The 22,118-nt window shown below is 42.0% G+C and overlaps 1 protein-coding gene across 7 annotated transcripts in view; it reads left to right on the top strand.

Moving 5' to 3' along the window:
• ELMO1 (engulfment and cell motility 1) overlaps positions 1 to 22,118 on the top strand; it is a 487,164-nt gene that overhangs the window by 257,740 nt on the left and 207,306 nt on the right. For all 7 annotated transcript variants that reach the window (XM_088476019.1, XM_088476020.1, XM_088476017.1 and 4 more), the window contains one exon: positions 3,599 to 3,707. In XM_088476019.1, coding sequence (XP_088332145.1) covers positions 3,599 to 3,707 — 109 coding nt within the window. The remainder of the gene's footprint in view (positions 1 to 3,598; positions 3,708 to 22,118) is intronic.

Consider the following 22,118-nt stretch of genomic DNA (forward strand, 5'->3'; position numbering starts at 1 on the left):
GTTAATCATACACCTGACTATAATCCTACAAATCCCTGACTTTGTGCAAGTGCACCTAGAAGAAATTATGCTGTTTTGAAGGCAAAGGGTGGTCACACCAAATATTGATTTGATTTAGATTTCTCCTCTTTTCATTCACTTTGCATTTTGTTAATAGATAAAAAATAAACTATATACCCTTTTATTTTTGAAAGCTTTTTTACTTTGCAGCATTTTTTCCACACCTGCCTAAAACTTTTGCACAGTGTTGTATATAACACACACATACACACGCGCTGAGAGATGTGAGCCTGCAACTGTGTAACTGGCAGCTATACTTTTAATCTCTAGAAAAATTTCAAAAGGATGTAAGGATTAACAGAAGGATAACAAAGAAAAAAAAATATTATTTTTTATACACAGCAAGGTGCTTATTTTGTTACTGAATGAAAAAAAACAATTGGGATTTCTGCATTTAATCTGTTACATCTCTAACAGTAGCGGGGACATCTGCAAATTCCTACCCTCCAACATGACCCCTTCCACCCGGTACAAAATGCTCTGCTCCTGGTCTTCCACCTAATTAATGATTGCAGACACCTGTGTTGAACTAGATAATAGTTGAGACAGGTCTTTCATCACAGATGTCTGCAATCATCAATTAAGAAGGAAGTCCAAGAGCAGAGCAATTTGTACCAGATGGAAGGGGTTATGTTGGAGGGTCTGCAAATGTTCTAGTGATAATCTTTTTATCAAATTTGTAATATTTTCCAGGAAAACTAGAAAAAGCTTTTACCTAAAGTTTTTACCTTCTTTTGTTATATCAGAAAAAGAATTTATTGGTTTTTCAAAACAATTACAAGAACTAGAGCATAGGATAACAACACAGTGTAGGAGTAGCATCGAGAAAGGACAGGAATAGGGGATGGGTGGGAAGAGGTGAGGGGCATGAACAGCCAGGGGCATAGGGAGGGCGGTGCCAGTGGAGCGCAAGTTCCAGGCGCTGAAGGTGTCCAGAGGTGCCACGCGCTGTGCCTGCTGGCTTGCAGGAGAGTCTAACCGGCAGCTGTCTAAGCTGACAGCCTGCCAGGTGCCAGCATCAGAGGCACTTACGTCTTGTGCCTTGTGTGTAGGGGGTTAGAGGGGCAGAAAACAGGGTAACGGCAGTGGCATAACAATGGCCCCCGCAGTGGCTTAGGGGCCATTGCTTCCCCACTGCAACTGAACGCTGGCCTCTGAAGTGATTGGAGGCTATCCAATCACCAGTGACGTCACCCACGCACTGAGGAGCTTGCGCGGCCGCGCCTGCTGGATCTAGTTAGATCCAGTCAGCACGGCAGCAGGAACGACAGCCCGGATGACGGCCGCGATGGATCAGGTAAGTACTGGGAGGGCACTACATTAAGGGGCTTAACTACAGGGGACACTGCATATGGGCACCTATACAGGGGGCACTGCATATGGGGCACTACTACAGGAGTGATACGGAAGGAGGCTGGAAAGCTGGGGCAGGAGGATGGAGAGACAGGGGGAAGAAGGCGGAATATATTTAGCCCTCCATGCCCCACTTTGATGCTGCCCCATATCTTTATTTTTGCTTCTCTTTACTTTAATCCCATATGGACCCGCCTCCTCCTTGGAACACTTGGGGGGCGCGCCATAGCACGCACGTGCTTCGGGTGCCCTGGCTATATGCTACACCTCTGTGAACAGCATCGACGATGTAAACAAACTCTACCTCAACAGTAAGCAAGTTAAGTTCAATGCTTGCTGTAGTGGTGCATACACACGGTCAGATTTTTCTTCAGATCTCAATGATAACGATTAAAAAAATCGTTCATATCTGAAGGAAAATCTGACATATCTGACTTGTCTGAATGATGGACGATGTTCGATGCGCGTTCCCGATGGTCAGATAACGATATTTGACATCTGATGTGTTTGCAGTCAGATTTGGACGATTCCATTCATTTTAATGCAGTCAAAAATCGTTAACATTTTTGGTAAAATCGTTCATCTGACAAATCTGACCGTGTGTATGCGCCATAACAGAAGCAGGTAGAAAAGGAAAGGACAGAATACAAAAGGACTATGGGGACAGATAAGAGTGGGAAAAGGGTAAGAGGAGTCGCTGATAGTTTGAAAACACACAAGCATATAATCAGTGTTCAGGCTCGGCCTCCAAGTGATCAGCACAAAAAGACCATGGTTTTCTGAAAGAGTCTGGAGTGTTATGTAATAGGGCTGTAAAGCATTCCTTATGATGGAAAGTTTTTTTACTTTCACAGTGAACAAGTTTGATTCATATTAAAAAGACAACGAAAAGTCTAGGGGGCCAATCCAATTAGGTGTGAATTGCAAGGTGCGAGTTGCTGTTCTCTCTGCGAATTTGCACATCAAATTTTTTTTGCAATGAAATTAGCAACTCGCACTGAACCAGTTGGAGTAAATTTGCATATTTGCATTCACAGTCACACCTCGGGAACATTTTTATGTTAAGGTTAAAATGTCTTGACACCGTGCTCAACCCCTTGGACACCCCTCCAATGACTAATTAGACAATTAGAAGATTATAATTAGCTTAATTATTCCATAATTACAATTACAAATCACCCCAAATCCCTTAAATTACCCCAAAATCAACTTTTTAGTTTAAGTATCCCAAATTTTATTAGTATTTTTTTTTTAATTGCAAAATAAGTGGGGTGTTTTATAATTTTTTTACAATGTTTCAAAGTGCCCTCATAGTACCCCAAAATTACATCTTTTCCTACTTATTTTTTTGCATTTTTCATTAAATTCAGTTGAGATCAAACAAAAAAAGTTTTCTTTTTATCAAACAAAGCACCAGTCAGCCATTTGCCCACACACAGCCTTCTATATGGTCTTGCTAACTAAATTATCAGGTTTTTTTTTTTTGGGGGGGGGGGGGGTCCAGGATGGTTTCCCCACTTCTTCATGCCCTTTTCTCACATCGCATTTAGCAGTCACTTTGCAAACCTCCACTGTGAGTACAGCAATTAGGCAGAATTCTCAGGAGTTCACATTTGGGCAAAGTCTGCAATTTTCATAAAACGACTCTACTTGCAATTTGCACCTGATTGGAGTGACCCCCATTTGTTGTTGCACCTTTCATATTAAAAGAGTACCCACTCCTTTATCACCCTCGGTGGCTCAAAATAAAACGAATACGCCAACGGTGATGAAAATAGTTCCTTTTAAGTTTTAACGCATATCCAGCTAAATAAATGTTTGACAAAAACTCCAACACACTTTTTTTTTTTTTTTAAATGTTCTTTTACGATTTAAAGTGATTTAATGTGTTTTGGGTAATGTGGGAACAGACCTACCCATTTGTATGAAGAGTATTTATCTGTATTACAAATTTGCTTTTCAATGCAGACAACATGTTATTATTAGAGCATTTACTAATGCACTGCATTCACTGAAAATGTACATCGGAACATAGTGGCTCAATTTGTTATTCAGACCAATAAAACAGTACTTTCTTCTTTCACTATTCTCCACAGTTGTCTAGTGTACAGTTTCATCTGTCTGGCATTAACCTTTTGGTGTGACTTGATGTTAATTGTCTGTATGGCAACCATTTTAATTTCAGATTGTCTTGGAAAATAGCAGTCGGGAAGACAAGCATGAATGTCCTTTTGGCCGCAGCAGTATCGAACTTACCAAGATGCTTTGTGAAATCCTCAAAGTGGGAGAGTTACGTAAGTGTCATTCCTTTTCTTCTCCGTCTTTACCTTTTAAATGCAAATGAGTCTGGCTCTAAGGTCAAGAATCTTTGTCGGATAGCTTCTGGTTTTCATAATCAAAGACTTTGAAGCATTTGAAACTTGAATACATTTTATAATGATACATATTTTTAAGCACTAGACTGCCCTAGTCATATGTTCTGTAGCACAACAAATGGTAACAGACTACTGGCATGGGGGCAGATATATTACAGCAGCACTTGTCCTGCCGCTATAACTCTTCACGAGGCGAAGCAGGAAGCACTACGATAAGATGTATTAATTTCTTATCAGCCGGAGCGGGGAAATTTAAACTCCCCCCACCGTTGATCCCTGCCTGAGCACACTTGCAGCCCCCAGAGCTGGCAGCTTACCGCAGCAGGGACAGCGCTGTCCCTGCTGTGGGGATAGGGCATCAGCAAGCTGCAGCTGTCGATATCGATAGGGCATCAGCAAGCTGGCTGAACGGTCAGGTGAACTGACCGTTCATACATTGCCCTGCCCATCGGCGCTGCTATCTTGTAGATATCAGCGCCGCTGTCAATTACCGCCCAGCCCCCCATTAATACATGGGGAAGAAGCGGTATCAGCGCACGTTATGCCGATTCGGCTGTTAATACATCTGCTCCATGATCTCTAAACCGTGTTCTCTAATGGCACTTACTATACTTAAACTGTCTGTTGGACGCTCTGACAAAGTTGCAGCATTGAGCAGTTTTGTGTGCAGAATGTGTCCTATGATACAAATATCCACCCACCATAATGGCAACCAGCCCCAAAATGGTCAGCCTAGGACTGGGATTCCTCGGAAAGTGGGGATCCCTAAAATAAAATGGGGTCCCCCTCCCCCAAGGAACAACCAGCCCTAGGCTGAAAGCTATTCCTCCCGCACCCCTAGTGGTGTTAGGCGCGGGGTTAATGGTAAAAGAATAGATGATATTGTTCTTTACAGGCAGAGTACAAGTACCAGCAAGCCTGACCCGGCATGCCAGGTGAGGAACAACAAGAGCCAGCATGCCCGGACATTAAGGGCCCACTGGTACCTGGAGTCCTCCTGTAAAGAAAATATTAAACGAACTAAGGGACATACACACATCAAATTATTTAATCCTTTATTTAAAAAAAAAAAAAATACATACATTTCATACTTACAAACCCTTGGGTGGCCTCCTCTTCTATCCATGTAGGCATCCATACTGCAAGTCTTGGAAAGATTTAAAAAAATTAGCCTCTCAGACAGCACTGTACCTGTATACGTTACCTAAACTGAACTGACAGGTCATTCTGGCACTGCATTATGACAGTCGACATTTTGGTGCATACATTAAGTTTTGACTGTCTGAGATTTCACTACATGCATTTATTTTCATTTCTATGTAGAGAACCAGTCCGAAAAATGTCCTGTTTTATCATACCCTAGCAAATTCTTCATTTTTTTCTTTATATGACCAGCACACTGAGTGATAAGATTATGTTGCTAATCATTAGTACACAGACACTACATACTGTATTTACCAACATAAGTAACCACTCACCCGTCTGTCGATATATCACATAGGTTAGGTTTACAGGGAAATCGGGAAAGCTGGGAGACTGAGCACAGGTGGGTTGGAACTGATCTGAAATGTATATCTATTTATATGTAATAATGCTATAGTTATCTAGAATTGCAGAGGAAATTACTATTATGAATAAACAATAGTCACTCATGTGGAGGTACTCCCCTGAGAGTACATGTGTTAATGTTAAGAGGACAAAAGAAGAAAAGGAGCTCTCATATTTGCTGGGGGCACTCAAACAAAATATTAAAATATAACTTTTATTATGTATGTTAAAATGATCTTAACAACAAACAAACAACGTACAACACAAAGTATCAAACAAAATGTGAATAATAAATAGTATGATATTACTGAGTGTAAATACATGACTGCTGTCCTCTTGATATATCACATAGGGTCAGGTAACCAATGCCTCTAAAATCTTTTGAGATTCCTTTCAATTGATGTGAATAGGTGGACATCTTCACTGTCTTTTCCTGTCTGTCTAATTTGCTCTTGTAGCTCTCTCTCTCTGTTTTGTAGCTCACACTCTCACCCACTTTCTCTCTCTCTCTCTCTCTCTCTCTCTCTCTCATACAGTATCTCTCCTTCCCTCTCGTTCATATATCTCCCTCCCTCCTTCTCGTTCATATCTTTCCCTCTCATTCATGTGTCTCTCCCTCTCGTTCATACAGATGTGTCCTCATACATCTAGCTTCAATATGTCACACAGAGCAACTTGCCTGGCGAGTGAGCTGCCAGGTCCTGTCTTACTCTGCTTGCGTCGGCCGTCTTTTTTTGCCGAAAGTTTATTTCATTTGATATGTGACACTTGTATATCTGTGTGCACCTGTGTCTGTATATGAAGCACAATGGAACTTGGAATGAAAAAAGCTGCAGCCTCTACATAATATCCCTTCGTATACAGATTCAGAGACTCAGTAGCACACCGATATACAAGTGTTGCATATCAAATTAATCAGCACAGTCTGCTGGTGCATCCTAGTCACATCACATTGCTACTTAAACACATTTTTTGCAAACAAAGATGCAAAAAAGATGCCTGGTACTAGCAGAGTCTCGCTGGACCTGGCACGCCGAGAGCGGCTTTTTGGTGCGACTGCAGCAAAGATGTGTAAGGATACATCTATATCTTTCCCTCCCTCTTGGTGGTAGCTCTCCCTCCATCTTGTTGGTATCTCTACCTCCCTCTCATTAGTATCTCTACCCCTGTCTCATCCCTCCCTATTGTTCTTTTATATCTCCCTCCACTATTTATTTTATATCTCCCCCTCTATCTTTTATATCTCCCTTTCACTTCCTGTCTCTAGTATCTCTCTCTCCATCTATTGAATCCCCCCTTCCTTTCTCTCCCTCCCTCATATCTCAACCTCTCTCTCTCCCCACTCTTGTATTCATCTCTCCATCCGTCTCTCGCTCACATCACTTTGTCCCTCTGGTGTCTCTTTATTTGGTCTGTTTTTCTGTCACTTCTATTTTTTCCTGTATCATCCTCAGTCATATTTTTTTTCTCTTGCATCCATGTCACCCTCTTCCTCTGTGGCATCTCAGGATCTCTCTCTCCCTTTTTTCTCTCCCCCTCTTCTCTCTCTCTCTCTCTCTCCCCTCCCTCTTTTCTCTCTCTCTGTCTCTCTCTCTCCCCCTCCTCCCTCTATTCTCTCCCTCCCTCCCTCTTTTTTCTCTCTCTCTATCCCCCTCTTTTCTCTCTCCCTCTTTTCTCTCTCTCCCTCTCTCTCTCAGGCCTATTCATCATTACTAAAAATTAGATGGAGGTAATTAAGTTTAGAACTCACATGGAGTTCTCCCTAATTACCAGAGGAATTCATCATTCCTCCTCCCCATAACTATCTATTCCGAAAAGCTGTCATTTTTGCGATGACAGCTTTTCAGGAAATAGATACTTTTCTCTGTGTAGTCCTACCTTACCGCAGCTGTAATCAGTGTTGCACATGCGCCGTTACATCCGTAAAAGCAGCGCATGCACAGCACTGCCTACAGCTGCGGTAATTCTGTCCCCCCCCTCCCGCCTCCGCTCACCTCCCTGTCACCTACCTGGTCGCTGCAGCTCATTAATTTTATCGCTCTCTCTTGTATAACTCCCTCTATCAGCTTTTCCTCTCTCCCTGTCTTGCATGCATGCATTCTCTCTCTCTTTCATATCTTTACCTTTCTCTCCCTCACAGTCTTCTTTCTATTCTTCTTTCTCATATCTCTCGCTCTTTCATAGATTTTCCTTGTTATCCCATGACAAAAATAAATCAGGTCTGTCCCATGAAAATCAGGACTGCTGGCTTTTTGGCAGGGGTCAGGTATTCTTTATTGATGGTATGGAGATCGATAATCAGAAGAGGTCAGTGTAACGTTGAACCCGTGAGGTCAACATGTTACTATTGCAATGTTCAGCATTGTAACTGTGTCACCTCTACAAGTTTAAACATTCTAGTAAATGTGACACGGTTACATTGTCTGATTGGCAACTTTCTGACCATCGATCAGATAACATCCTCTGTGTTGAGGCACCATGTTTCAGTACAGACAATGTAGGCTGAATTTGGATATACTTCTGATTACCTGCACAGGATTGTTAAGTGGATTGCAAAAAAATTTTTTTTTTACCAAAAACACTTATTATTTTTTTTGCTTTAGATATCATTCTATTCACCCACAACCCCCCTCCCTTATGTAATGAGAGCAGCGCTCTACACAAACTGGAGGAGCTGAGAAATCCATCAGGCATTTTAGTACTATAAAAAAAAGACTATCTGTCACTGTAACTCTGTAACTTCGGGGAAGAGTGTATGATTAGAAGAACTCCTCTTTCTGCTTTAATATACATGTAGCTAGGGAAATCATCTTACAGGTGCACTTTGAGCTGTCTGCTATTTAACGAAGCCTGTCCTGATAGTCCCTCTTTCTCTTAATCAATTTTAATACATAAATTAGATCAGAATAAACAGAGGTTTTTTTTAAACACATTTTTTATTGAAGCTTCAAGTGTCATATATACAAACCTTGTAATGATTAGAGCAAGTGTTCATGCAGGGTGGTTTCTAGAGAGGAGGGGGCCCGTGTGCAGCAGTCTCCGACACGGGCCCCCTACTCTCTGTCCGGCGGCCGGCAGCGCACTGAGCTGTGCGCGGGCAGTACTGGAGTTATAGACTCTGGGCATTAGAGTGCACCCAGAGTGTATAGAGGATGTGCTGCTCCCCGAGAAAACTGTTGCGGCGGCCATTTTCCCTTTACTGCGCATGCGCAAACGACGGGAAAAGCCCGCAGCGGCCATTTTCCAGTCGTTTTTACAGCGCTGGACCCCCGCACCGACGTGGGACTCCGGAGAAGTAAGTAATTCTATGGGTGCAGGGTGTGCGGGGCCCCCCTGGACCCAGGAGCCCGTGTTTCCCGCACACCCTGCACCCATTATAGAGACGCCCCTGTGTTCATGGAAAACAAAAGGATGACGAATAAAGAGTATTTTGATATAAAATTTTCAAGTCTATGTATGCGTGAGGTAATTAAATAGGTAAAATAGAAATCTTCTGGTTTCTAAATGAGGCCCAATTAGTCTTTTTTTTTTTTTTTTATTTACTTATGGGAAAGACGGATACTGTTACCTTAACTTAAACTTATACAGTATCGTGAATAAGAATCAATACTGAGGACGTTGTGGTGATCCTCAATTGATGGGTACAGCATATCTCATTGGTTTTGGACCAGTGCTCTAGATGACCCCAGCACTTCAAGTTACAATACCCACCTATGCTCTTGGGGGTCTTGCCTTTCCGAAAGCTAGGTATGTGTCTGGATGTGCACAGAGAGAGAATATTTCATAGGGGTGCTTTGTGCAATGATTGTAATGTCACATCAACTTCTGTAAAATTATCCATTTCATTAAACTGTTCAGTTTTTCTCCTAAACCACTGCTTAGTTTATCCTCATTTATGACTTAAGTTTATCATGCAAGGCATTGTTTGTGTTTAATGGTTTAATTGCATAGCTTGCGCTGCTTTTCAGGAATGCAGTATGCAGGAGCAAAGCAAAGCTCCAAAATATCTGTTAAAACAATGATTGTTCCAAGACATTAGTTCTTACATATATTTTAAAATTAGGTTTATGTATTATATTATATGTTACAGGGGTACAAAGAGAAAATATTTTTCTAGAAAGTGGTTTACAACAGCCTTAATAGCCAATATTATCTTCATCGTCATCATCATCATCGTGTCTGTCTTATTTATAACAAATATCGCTATCTGTTTTCTTTTATTGACCTTTGAGTGAAAATTCAGCTTACTGTATTATCTTAACTGCTGCCATTTTTAGCATTAAGGCTCCAAAATGAGTGTTGTTTATTACCACTGTGTAATCAGATAATTCATATTCGTACATGCTTTACATAAACACAGCTGGTTTTGCAAGTCATCTGTCTAAGACGTTAACTTTTATTTTTGTAAGGTAATGACAACTTTATTACACTCATCTGTTGTGGGTGTGTTGCTTGTTATAATTATATAATCTAAAATTATTCATTTGATAATGCCTTCCTATAATAATTGTATTTGTTAATAATTTAATAGTGGTCGTGCTATCGCTTAATAGACATGCATTTAAGCTAGAAAATTGCACCATACCCTTAACTGTAATTTTTGGGGTATGTCCCAAAACTGTTAATATTTGTAATTAGATGACAATGTCAATGAACATCAGTAACAATTTTTAGTTCAATACATCTAATGTAGTAGTTTGTTTTGGTTTTCGTTTATAGAAACAATGGATATATTGAAATGTTTTTGTCTATTGATATTAGGCGTTAACATGACATAATTGTCGCTAGACCTGAGGGTATTGGCAAAGCAGCAATTTCATCTTGGTTTATTACAGATCTAATTATACTTTCCTTTCTATGATGTGAAAGATAAAAATATGATTTAATGATGAAGTCGATTCCAGAGGGGTCCATCACATTATAGCCAGCATATAATATCCATCAGCACAATGTTAAAAGCAGCATAAAATAATCAACCTGCCTTAGAAGGAAACTGTTGAACCTATAGGATTTTGCAATACCCGGTCCATAAAATCAACCAATAAACACCATGTAAAACCCAGCAATGTACAGCTAATAATTTCTAGGAATCGCCGCCCTGCAAAATCCAACAGTAAACACATCTTAAGTTTTTCCCAGGTTTGGTATAAAAGATCTACATTAAAAATATAGACAATGTCTATGTAAACCCCTCATTGTAGCCAGGGACAAAAGGTCGTCACACATACGTTCGACATTGTCAACCTTTTGTAATAGTCTATCTTCATCAGAGATAAAAGGTCGACACATGTTTTTTTCTTCAGCATTAAACTTCACCCTAACCCTAATCCTCCTCTTGGTACTTAACCCTAACCTTCCCTCCTGGGGCTTAACTCTAAACATCCTTCCTAGTGCCTAACCCAAACCATCGGTAAGTGCCTAACCATGCATCCTAGTGCCTAACCCTAAATGTCAGGGTAAGTGCCTAACCCTAACCATCCCTCCTAGAGCCTAACCCCCTAACCCTTTGGTTAGTGCCTAATCCTAAAAAAAATGTTTTGACCATTTTTGAGTCGCCCATTTAAAAGTCGACCATTTGTACCTGTTTATTTTCATCCATGTCAACCTTTTGTACCTGTTGACCTTTTGTCCCTGTCTACCTATTGACTGCCTACCATGTGGTGTCTATTTAGACTTTGTCAACCTTTTTAATGTAGATCTACAGTATTGACTGGAACAAGTGTTTCCCATGTCCCACATCCTGGATAACTTTCCTGTAGATCAGAACCTGAGATTCTGGCTTACATTATAAACCCTTATTTGAGGATTGTCAATTTAATAATAAAAAAAGCAATAAACTATGACATTTTGTTTTATTTTTAATTATGTATACATATTCAATTAGTAGGACAGCTTACAGGGGCAGTCCTAACCATTTACACTACACTCAAGATGGCGTGTGGTACAGTAGAGTGGAAATATTTTGTAGTTACTGTACTGGTAAATTTTGGACTGAAAGTTCTAAAACAAGCATCCAAGTGCCACTCCTTGGCACGTGCCTAATGAGAAACTCACCACTGCGATCACACAGTATATTGTAGTGATTACTATATCTATAATTTGATGTTTGACCATGTCATTGCAATGCTTAATCAGTTATATCATTCAGGTTACAATGTTTATAAACTATACTTAATTAACACAGATGTATTATGAGTAACGTTATGGTCATGGTGCATGATAAATCGGTGGTAGTGAGGTCATTTTAGAGTTACCTGTGGTTTAATTGGGGATCTCCGAGGGAGTGACACCAAATGCTGGCTCTGCCCAACTCCCCTCAGTGATTGGGAGTTCAGCGCTGCACTGTGATGGGAATGTGCAGTACCTGGCTCATGATCGCTGAGGAGGAGTCACCAGTGCTGGGAGAGTCTCTGGGGCAGCCTGACATCTGGAGTGCTGGGCATGCCCCCATAGTGATGAAAATAGGGTGTGCAATGAGGCCATGCCCCCTTGCCTGTGAAGTAACACCCCCTTTCCGGAGGCGTGCACAGGGACTCTATTGGCTGCACTGGGTGTTGAATGTAACAAAAAGAAAAATGTTTTCAATTGATCAGTAACAGAATTTTTCCCAATGTTACAGTAGCCGTGCAAAGCCGAGAAGAGGTAACTGCAATGAGTGCGGTGGAACTTGACACAGTTTTATAATCAATCTAGCCAAAGAGAAATCCACTTCTCATGAGACATAAGAGGGTCAGCTGTTTACTTCTGGGTGGAAAAAAACAAAAACAAAATTGTAGCCTATATTCTGCAATGGATAATGCCATCTGAAGATGATGTAAGATATTGGGGGATCAAGTTAAGAATAATCTTACTTTCATAGCTTGATCAATTGGAGGAGACCAAAACCCCGGTTCAAAAAAGTGGGGATTGCCGTATCCTGCATTTCTTGGCTGAACATGGGAGATACCTGTAATATCTTCTGCATTCAGCTTTTGACAAATTGCAGTGACCTTTTCGGAGGTGATACCTTCAATAAATAGCCCCTTAGAGACTGAAATAGTTACAGTATAACTTATTACCATCTGCTGGGCTGTGTTTTCCAAAAAAAAAAAAAAAAACCAGTAGGGGGTGCCTTTTTGACCCTCAGCCATGGACAGATCCAGGGGTGGAGGTTGTGATAGCTTTTCCCCCTCCTATCAGGTGCAGGAGACCTCTCTGTACTCACTGCATTGCTGCCAATGACAGGACTAGGAGGGAGGAAGGGGCAACTAACCTGGGCCCAGGTAATCAGTACTACCCCCACCCCCCTTTCCTCCCCAGTACCCCTGGTAGTCTGTGCACAATTTTACTGGCTTTCTAATACTTGCACTAAGGGCATTTGTTATTTGCCCATTGTGCCTTGGGGGTTTATTCACCGTCACATAATTTCTACAAATACAGGCGGTAATTTTTTTTATAATGCTAAATATCACTATAATGCAGCTTTGGATTTGAGCATACACATTAACTGTTGCAGAAGTGGCAATATTTCAGTTTTAATCACCTCACTGTAAAATGTGCATGCTAATCAGGAATTTGAGATTATGTTATGTAAATTACATTAGGAGCTGACTGTAATATTAATTCAAACAGCCTCTGAACAGGAAGCTATGTAAACTAGGAAGCTGTGATTTTCATCTAAAGATTTACAGGTTCATCATTTCCACTTATGCGACACGTTGGTGCTCAAATGCTGAGTAAGTAGGGGAGTTTTTAATGAAGTCTCTCGGGTCTTGGCATAAGCCCGAAGTAAGTTGCAGCTCTCAGTGAATGTGGTAAACAATTGTTCTATCTGAACTTCAGTATCTATTAATAGCAGTGTGTATAAGTGCTTCTAATCAAGCAAGTACCTGAAGAGATGCTGAAGTAGCGTTGTTCTGCGTTCTATCATGCAGCATCCATTACTTTTTACTGTACTTTTTTCTATTGTTATGTTTTATTCAATCTTAAACGTTTATATCTGATTGGAATTATTTAAATTCTATGTCGCTTAAGTTACTGAATTGAACAAGAACGGACCAAAGTATCTTCATGTCAGAAATAGAAGTGCTTAGAAACATTGTATAAACCAGCTGAGTGACTCTCACCGAATATTTTCCTGTGCTCACTTAAAGCACCAGTGCTTCTTGCTCATTGGCTCATGTATAGTTTATACGCCTATCACTGTCGGTCCATCACTCAGCGTCGTTTTGATAATTTGATCAGCAACCAGAATCCTTTAACTAGTAACATTTGACTAATAGCCATCACCTTTTCACATTTTTACTTGTAGTCAACATTTTCATCATTGTCAAATTTTATTTATAAGGTGCCACAGATTTCACGGCACCATACAGGCATAGATGGGCTCTAGTAGAGGTAAAGAATTTGGTGGACAATATAGGCAATGAGGATACAGGAAGGCTAGGAAGTTGGCAATGGTAAGTTGGACGTTGAAACTGACCAGAACTGTAAAGCTTCAGTGGATAGCATACAGTAAGAAGATAGATTCCAGAGATGGGCCTGGACTGGTCCTCATGAGGTGGAAGCCGAAAAGTCCAAGCTACAGGAGGAGAGGATGTGACCAGGTAGAGGACAGTCCAATTTGCATGATAGTGAGTTGAGGTGGTGATTGAGTCCTTGATGGTACTAAAACGACAAGGTGCAGAATCCAAGATGGTGCAGAGGCCTATATGGGGCACATAACTACAATGTATAAAGATGAATGAATATAGGGCAAGGATGGTACTTGTAAAGAAGCTGATGGTCGCTGCTGGCCTCATTGTGACAAGGGTGCATATGCAGGACACCAGGGATCACCACATGCCGACTCTCAATCCTAGGTTCCCTCAGTTCACAAATCCTTCAGCTGGCCAGGAAGGATGCCAGGGTTCCCTCTCTGTTGAGGACAGTGGAAGTATTCGCAAGTCCCAGGAGATGTGTAATGCTTGGTAACCACTGCCAAAACTTGAGGGAAACTTCCACAGCTCCAGCGAGGCAATGAACACTTGGGACCCCAGGACTGATAGTGAGACAGGGGTGGAAGAGGCAATCAAAAGACCAGCACTTCATCCCTATACAGGTCCAGACGCTGAGCAGACCGCAATATATAGTCTAGCTGAGCTGTTGGCTTCAGGAGCAGCCAAGGTTGGAGGTTGTCTCAGTAATGTTGTTGCATTGGCTCACATGGTGGCTTAAAGTCTCTACTAAGGGGCAGATGCCTAATGAGTCCGGTGTTGCAGGTGTCATGGTATGGTGGCAGGGTCAAAGCTGCAGTCTCCATTTCCAGGTGCCTCTTTAAAACTAATAACCAAAACCCAGAGAGCTGTCAAATTATTTTGCTGTCTCGACATCGCCATCCAGTGAAGTGGCTTCATGCATTCCCCCAGATGCAATCCGCTTCTCCATGTTTTTCAACAGAGGATTTGCTGTTGGAGATCATGGAAAGAAAATCCATCAACATCAATACCAATCTGAAGCAGCCATCATTAGGGTTATTGGACAGTGCAGATCGTAAGGGGCCCATTTATCAACTAGTTTTATAATACGCAACAAGTTTTAAAACTTGTTACGTATGATAAATGGTGCTCCAGCCAATCAGCTCCCAACTGTCATTTTTCAAACAGATGACAGTTAGGAGCTGATTGGCTGGAGCACCATTATCATACACAACAAGTTTTAAAACTTGTTGCATATGATAAAACTCGTTGATAAATGGGCCCCTAAGTTATTTATTAGCTGACAAATAACAGTCACTATCAGTGGCGGCTCCAGAGGTGGGGCTGCAGTGCAGTCCAAAATTCAAATAGGGGAGCAAAACAAACTGTCCTTTCAAACGTTGACAAACTTATTCAGCCAGGACTCACTGGCAGTTGGTGTGGTTCCCCTATTTGAATTTTGGACTGTGCTGCAGCCCCACCACTGGAGCTGCCACTGGTCACCATGATGACCAACATTTTCTGATTTCTGGAAACAATAATAAATAATATGAGTTAATGTGAGACCTGTACTATGTGCCCCTTTTATTTTTGTAGCAAATGTTGAGCTAGGACAATCCATATAAGTAATGTGTACATTTTACATATGTTATCTGTAGGCCACATCTGAATAACTTTTTTTTTTTGTTTGAAATCGAACTACCACAGCTTTAAGGAAATCATGTTCTCTTTTCTTAATCTTCATCTTGTAGCAATTATTGTAAGTACATTAAGACAAATCTATCCTGTCAAGTCTGTCTCACTGGTATCCGTGCTGTAGTCTTCTTTTCTTACTGTGTGATGTTTTATACATTAGTGTTATTTCTCTTTTCATCTTCTAGTTTCTCATTGTCAGATCACCAATGATTACACTTTTATCAGCAGTTACTTGTATTATAACTGAGTATGCCCTTATGTGGAACTTGTCCTCTGCTGAATTGAATTTTTACAAAGGTTTTTTTCCACAATGATGTAAAATAATTTGGAAATTTCAGCATTCCATTTTGCTAAAGAGGAACACAAATCGTCAGCATCATTGTTTATTTATAATGCACCACAGCTTCCCTAGCCCTGAGCAATCCTCATACAGACAGCACATATCTATATAAACACAAACAAGCATGGTAGCAAATACATGAAAACCGTTACGTAGGATAGCAATATGAGGTACAAATAAAGAAAGAGTGGTATGCAAACAGTAACAGATACAGGAACAAGTTCAGTGTGCGTGAGTAAACAACCAAGATACAGAGGTGTCCTCATACACCTAGCCTCAGTACATCATGCAAGTGAGCCCCAAGTCTCCCATGACTCATCTTGAGCCATGAGTCTTGTTCGCTTAAAAATGCATCTCAGTTGCAAATGGACAATCTGCTTTAAGAGACTACACTGATTAATTTGATATACAACACTTGTATATATATGTGCCTCTGAGTCTGTATACGAAGCACAACGCAACTTGGCGTGGAGGAAAGCTGCGGTCGCTGCATTGTAGCACTTCGTATACAGATTCAGACTCGCTATTAGGGGTAAATTTACTAAAGTGAGAGTTTTTAGAAGGAGAGATTTTGCCCATAGCAACCAATCAAATTCTAGCTGTTTTCTTTTAGAAGGTGCTATTTAAATGTTAAGCAGAATCTGTTTGGTTGCTATGGGCAACATCTCCACTTTTAAAAACTCACTTTAGTAAATTTACCCCCTGGGGCAGGGCTTAACATATTTTTCTAAAATCTAGGAGCCTGGATGAAAGTGTAGGAGCCAGACCACCGTCCCCCCCCCAAAAAAAATTACAGGAGTGAGTGAGGAGCACAGCTCTGTGTGTTATGTAACTGTTATAAACACTATACTAGTCCACAAAATGGTCACAGTTGAATGGATACAGTAAAATGAGGCCCCCTCACTGTTCTGCACAGCTCCCCTGCTCCACCTCCCCCCCACCCTCCAGTAATAACGGACCACATTTCACATAAAATAATGGTGCCAACAAAACCCCCCTCCCCTATCCCTCTGATGCCACTCCGCAATCCCTGGCCACGCATAGATCCTATTACCGGGGAGCTCCATGCAACTGAAGATAGGATACGGTAGACAGCCGGGACATACAGGAGGATCAGCATAGACTGAGACAGACAGCAGGGATCAGAGCATGCCAGGATGGAGAGGAGTCGTCAGTGCAGGCTGGGATGGACAGAGGCAAAGCAGTCACCACAGGCGGCACTCAGCACATGCACTCATGTGCATGATATGAACACCGCAATACTATAGGCCACGAATCTCTGCCGGAGCTGATGAGGATCTGCTTCCTCCCCATTGCAAAATCTAGTAGCCAGGCAGCAAAATCTGGTAGCCATGGCGACCTGGCCCCCGAGATTTGTCGAGCCCTGCCCTAGGGGCATATTCAATTTGGAGCGTAAAGTCCGTTGCCGGACTTTTCACCGTCATCGAAGGTTTTAGGTTCGGAAACTTATCGCGCTTGTCCCGGTGTGTCCAAGTATTCAATTCCAAATCGGCGAAAACGAAATCGGCGAAAAGCCCTGTTACTTTTGGGGAAATCAGCCTGACATCCCCAAAAGATGCTCTGCCCCGAATAGCCCTGCTAAAGGTTTGTGGGGTCCTTTAACGGTCTCAATAGCTGCTGTTTAGCATCTTTAAAAAGTGATGAAGAATAGCATTTAGCAAGTTGTTTTTTTTTTTTAAAATGACTAGTCCCACCAAATTTGGGGTACTTGAAAATGGGTGCAAGCATATGTTAAAGTGGCTAATGTGATTTTTTTTTTAAAACGTGAAAAATCCACCTGCCGAAACCACCTGCAATAAAAAAAAAACCTGGGTCATACTTGGGGGCCCCCCCTGAGTCTATTTCGCTAGTTTAGAAGTTTGTCCCCCAACTTTGTTTTTTTTTTACCCCCAAAACGAAAGTTCTTTTTCAGGTGTCCTAAGGTACTTTTTAAAAAATGTTTTGACACAGAATACTTTTGGGGGCCTGTCCAAGGGGTGCAGGGTGGTTTTTGGAAGTCTGCACCCCAAAACCTCAATTCTGCACTCAGAGGTGATACTTTTTCGTTGGTCCCAATGCATTGACTTTTCGCTCCTGTGAAAAGTCCGAAAAATTTAATACGGGGATAACTCAAATCGGCGAAAATGATGTCAATGGCTTTTCGCAGCCTAATTGAATATGGCTCCTAGAGTCATGTGTCAAATGCAATTGGATAGTGATCACATCTGACCTCACGTGTATGTAGATGGAGGGCTAAATATAACTGTCGCCCGCAGACCCATACAGTATGTGACCAAATCTGGCTTGTTTGACAGAATAATGATCTTTGTCTAAGTTGACCACCCACATCAATGACCAAAATTGGATGGATCTGTTAGACCCAATTTTAAGTAGTAGCTTGTTCTTAAAAATTAGTTATTTAGGACCTCATTCAGAGCCGGTCGCACAGAGCGTGCGGTCGGTCTGAACGAGGGGAGGACGTCTTGAATTTTCAAGACGTCCTCCTTTGCGGTGGTAAGGCTGTGGGTTAACACCCACAGCCTTACGACTGCCTAAGGTGATGGTCGCGATGGTCATCGGGGCTTACGACGAGACCCTAGGGTAGGGTCTCATTTGTCGTAAGCCCCGGAGAGCTTTCGGCTCTGTCTGAGCCGGAAGCTCTCCACTGACATCACTAGTGATGTCAGTGGGGCCGCCCCCAAACGGGAGGCGTTCCCATGGGAACGCCCCCGTTTGGGCTGCCACCCCCCCGGCCCGCCTTCCAAACGGGGCGAGCTGTCAATCAACATCGACAGCTTGCCCCCTTTGGATCGAGACCCGCTACGACCGGCGCTGTCGGTCGTAGCGGGTCTCACGCATGCGCACGACGGCGCCGTCGTGCGCATGCTCTGTGGGGGGCCATCGACCCGGTCTGAGCGCATCGGCGCTAACGACCGGGTCTGAATGACCCCCTTAGTGTGGTTGGCAGATCAAGACTTTGGGCGGGATATACAAAACGTAAAATGCTTTAAAAATTTACCGCATTTTCCGTATATGTATCATCACCTGGCCGCCGGGTCTCCGATGCGGTGGGTAACGCAAGCTTTTGCTGGCGTTACCCTATATAAGCCTATGGGCTTCTACCACATCGCGCTGCTATGAGGGATCCAATCAGATTCCTCCCAGCATGCCCCGCGGCCGCTGCATCACTCTGCGCATGCGCAGATGGACTCCCGGGTGATAAACCCGGAAGTCCATGGCACAGCGCACAATGCAAAGGGCAGCTCTTGTCGGAAGAGCTGTCCTTTGCGTTACTGATTGCATATGTTAGTGCATATGCGATCAGTAGGAATGAGAAGCATGGCGGGATGTTCCCCGGAAGGTTAGTACACCCTGCCCTTTTTGTGCATAATATATTTTACTCAAATAATAATTTTATCAATTTTAAGATATTTAAACCACTTAAAAAACCTGAGTGCCCAACACATATAGTGAATATAGCATTTCATTAGGTGACCAATGCAATCGATCTTCATAGCTGTTTTGAATTCAGTTTAGTCCACAGACACTCAGAAACAGATTCATCAAAGAGTAAACATTGATAGGGTTTTCTTTTTTCACCCTACACATTAAAGGCTTATCACCAGCGTCGACCTATCACCGGTGATAACCCTGTTGCAATTACATGGGTTCTTATGCAAGTTTTATTGTAGCAGTTCATGTAGTGGTGCCTTATCTGTTCTGTTTCCCAATTTCAGGGTAATGATATTAGATTAAAATCATAAAAAAATGCTTTTTCTTTGACTAAAGCTTTTTGAATAGTATCTTTTTTTTCCTTTTAGCCTTTTTTGTTATTTTGGTGGCAATTCAATTAAATTCTATGTTATATAGGGGCCTACCTATTCATCAACACTAAAATAACGTTTTTAAGGACATTTTCCTTAATTAACTTTTAGTATTAATTAAGTATCTTAACGCAGGATATATCACTGATATCTCCTTGCTAAGTCCCCCTGCGTTAATTTCCACAGTCCACATACATATGGAGATATGGAAATTATGGTATTCATCAAATTCCGAAAATTGTGTATTTTCTGAATTTGATGGTGTTACCATACACAACTGTGAGGTGGCGTATAGTAGGTAACACTTACCTGCTTTCAGCTGGGCAGGTCCCCCGGCGTTTTCTTCCATCGCTCTGGACTCTCCTTTGGCTCCGTCTGCTATGCTTTCATGTGTTCTCCCCAGCAGAGCACAATAAAGTCTAGAAAAAATGTATTATTTTTTTTTTTTCTAAACAGTACTGTGTTTTGCTGGGAGACCACATTACAGCATAGCAGACGGAGCCAGAGGCTGCTGCGCGAGCAGGTAAGTCGGGGACGTGGGGGGAGGTGAGCAGAGGGGGCAGGTGAGCGGAGGGGGCAGTGGGGGACACACAAAAATTACCGCCGCTGTAGGCAGTGCTGCACATGCGCTGGCTTTACGAGTGTAACAGCGCATGCGCAGCACTGATTACAGCTGCGGTAAGTTAGTGTAGAGAGAGAATATCCATTTCATGAAAAGCTGTCATCGCAAAAATGAAACTTTTCGGAATAGATAGTTATGGGGAGGAGGAATGATGAATTCCTCTGGTAATTAGGTAGAACTCCATGCAAGTTCTAAACCTAATTACCTCCAGAGAAAGTTTAGGTATGATGAATAGGCCCCATAGTATTTAATTCCTGGAGCTATTCAATTGTCCCCATCGTGCCACTTGAGTCAGGAAATGCAGGTTACGGCGCCTAATGCCAGGTGTTTAGTCCCGGTAACCCACATCACCATCTCAAGCGCCATCCACGATGCTTTTAGCGCACGCGCTGATCCTGAAACTAGGATAGTGTTTTAGTTTTTTCTGCTCGCACCTTAGGAGGGTGTGAGCAGCAATCCTCTGATCGTGGGTTAACGGCTCAGCCAATTATAGCTCTGGGAACTCATTCCTGTGCTACTCAACATTGCATTTAATTTAATTCCCTACATTAAGCTTTAATCTGGACTTTCTCTTCCACTGTATCTGCAAAGAATGCCCCAGGGAACAAGCAAGTTAACCCATACTGATCAGGACAAGTAGTGCCAGGCAGTTGTCTGTCAATTTTTTTTTTTATTCATTTGTGGTTGGAACTGATATTGAGCAATTTAAAAAAAAAAAAAATCTGCCTTCTATTTCTTCAGTGGTGAGGGAACTCCAAGGGAAGCTATACTCTCCAGTCTGACACAGAGAATGAGGCTGAAGGTTTTCACTGTGAAACAATGCCTTTAAGGAATCCCAGGAGATTCTCAATAGCAAAAAATTAGGAATGTCCAGTGAATTCACCATAAAACTGCTGGATGAAACTGAGTTTCCTCTGTTAGCATTATGATTTCACCTCACCAAAAGTGAGTTGATACTTGGTGATATTCTTTATTTACTGCCAGCTCCCTCATTAAAAAAAGTAAGCTTTCATTCTTTCCACTACTATTAGGATATAACATGCCAATTGAGATTTGTATAATGGTGGGTTTCGTTCTAATCGAAATGAATAGTTACACACGTGATCATTTGAGTGAGTACAAATTAACACACTTTATTTACAAGTAACTAATGTAGTTCATCTTCATCTTCTCTGGGGAGCCCTCATTTCAATAACACCCAGGTAGTTCAGTTTACATTGCAGGCATCCTACTGCAGTCTCAGGTCCATGCACGAGCCGAAGAGCCTTTGTCTTGGTCTTGATTTATATACCATAGTATGGGTGTTGGCTTTCTGGATATTAAACCCATATTAGTAACATACTAGGTACCAAGCACTGATTGGCACAACATAGCATGGACCATTCTTAACTCTTGAACATGCTCTGTAAGCATTAACATATACTACTAGACAAAGAAATACAATTATGATGTCCTAGAATGTTTGGAGTTTCAAATCCCCTTTGTGTAGAATATGGACATCACTATCAGTAACCCATAATACTTAGCATCTCTACACATCTTACAATGGAATGTGGCTAAATGTCTACTGATAACACCATATAAGGTATGAATGGCTCATTATATATCTCTAATAGTTACAGGTACAAGTTGGCCCCTCAATTTATGTCTTGTTTGACCCCAAAAGGTGATCTGACCAGTCTGTGCATAGACTAGAACTGTCAGGATGCAGCCTGGGATCGGCCTTCACTCACCATTGGGCTGGTGTTTCTGGGCTTCGAGGCATGCAGACGCTAGTTGTAGTGGTGGGTTAGGGCTGAAGATTTTCCCCAGGGTCTGCTAGGACTTCCATGTGTGCATCCTGACTCCTGTGTTAGCAGGCATGGG

This window comes from Taudactylus pleione, unplaced genomic scaffold (assembly GCF_031769625.1).
Source record: "Taudactylus pleione unplaced genomic scaffold, aTauple2 ptg000181l, whole genome shotgun sequence".
Lineage (NCBI taxonomy): Eukaryota > Metazoa > Chordata > Amphibia > Anura > Myobatrachidae > Taudactylus > Taudactylus pleione.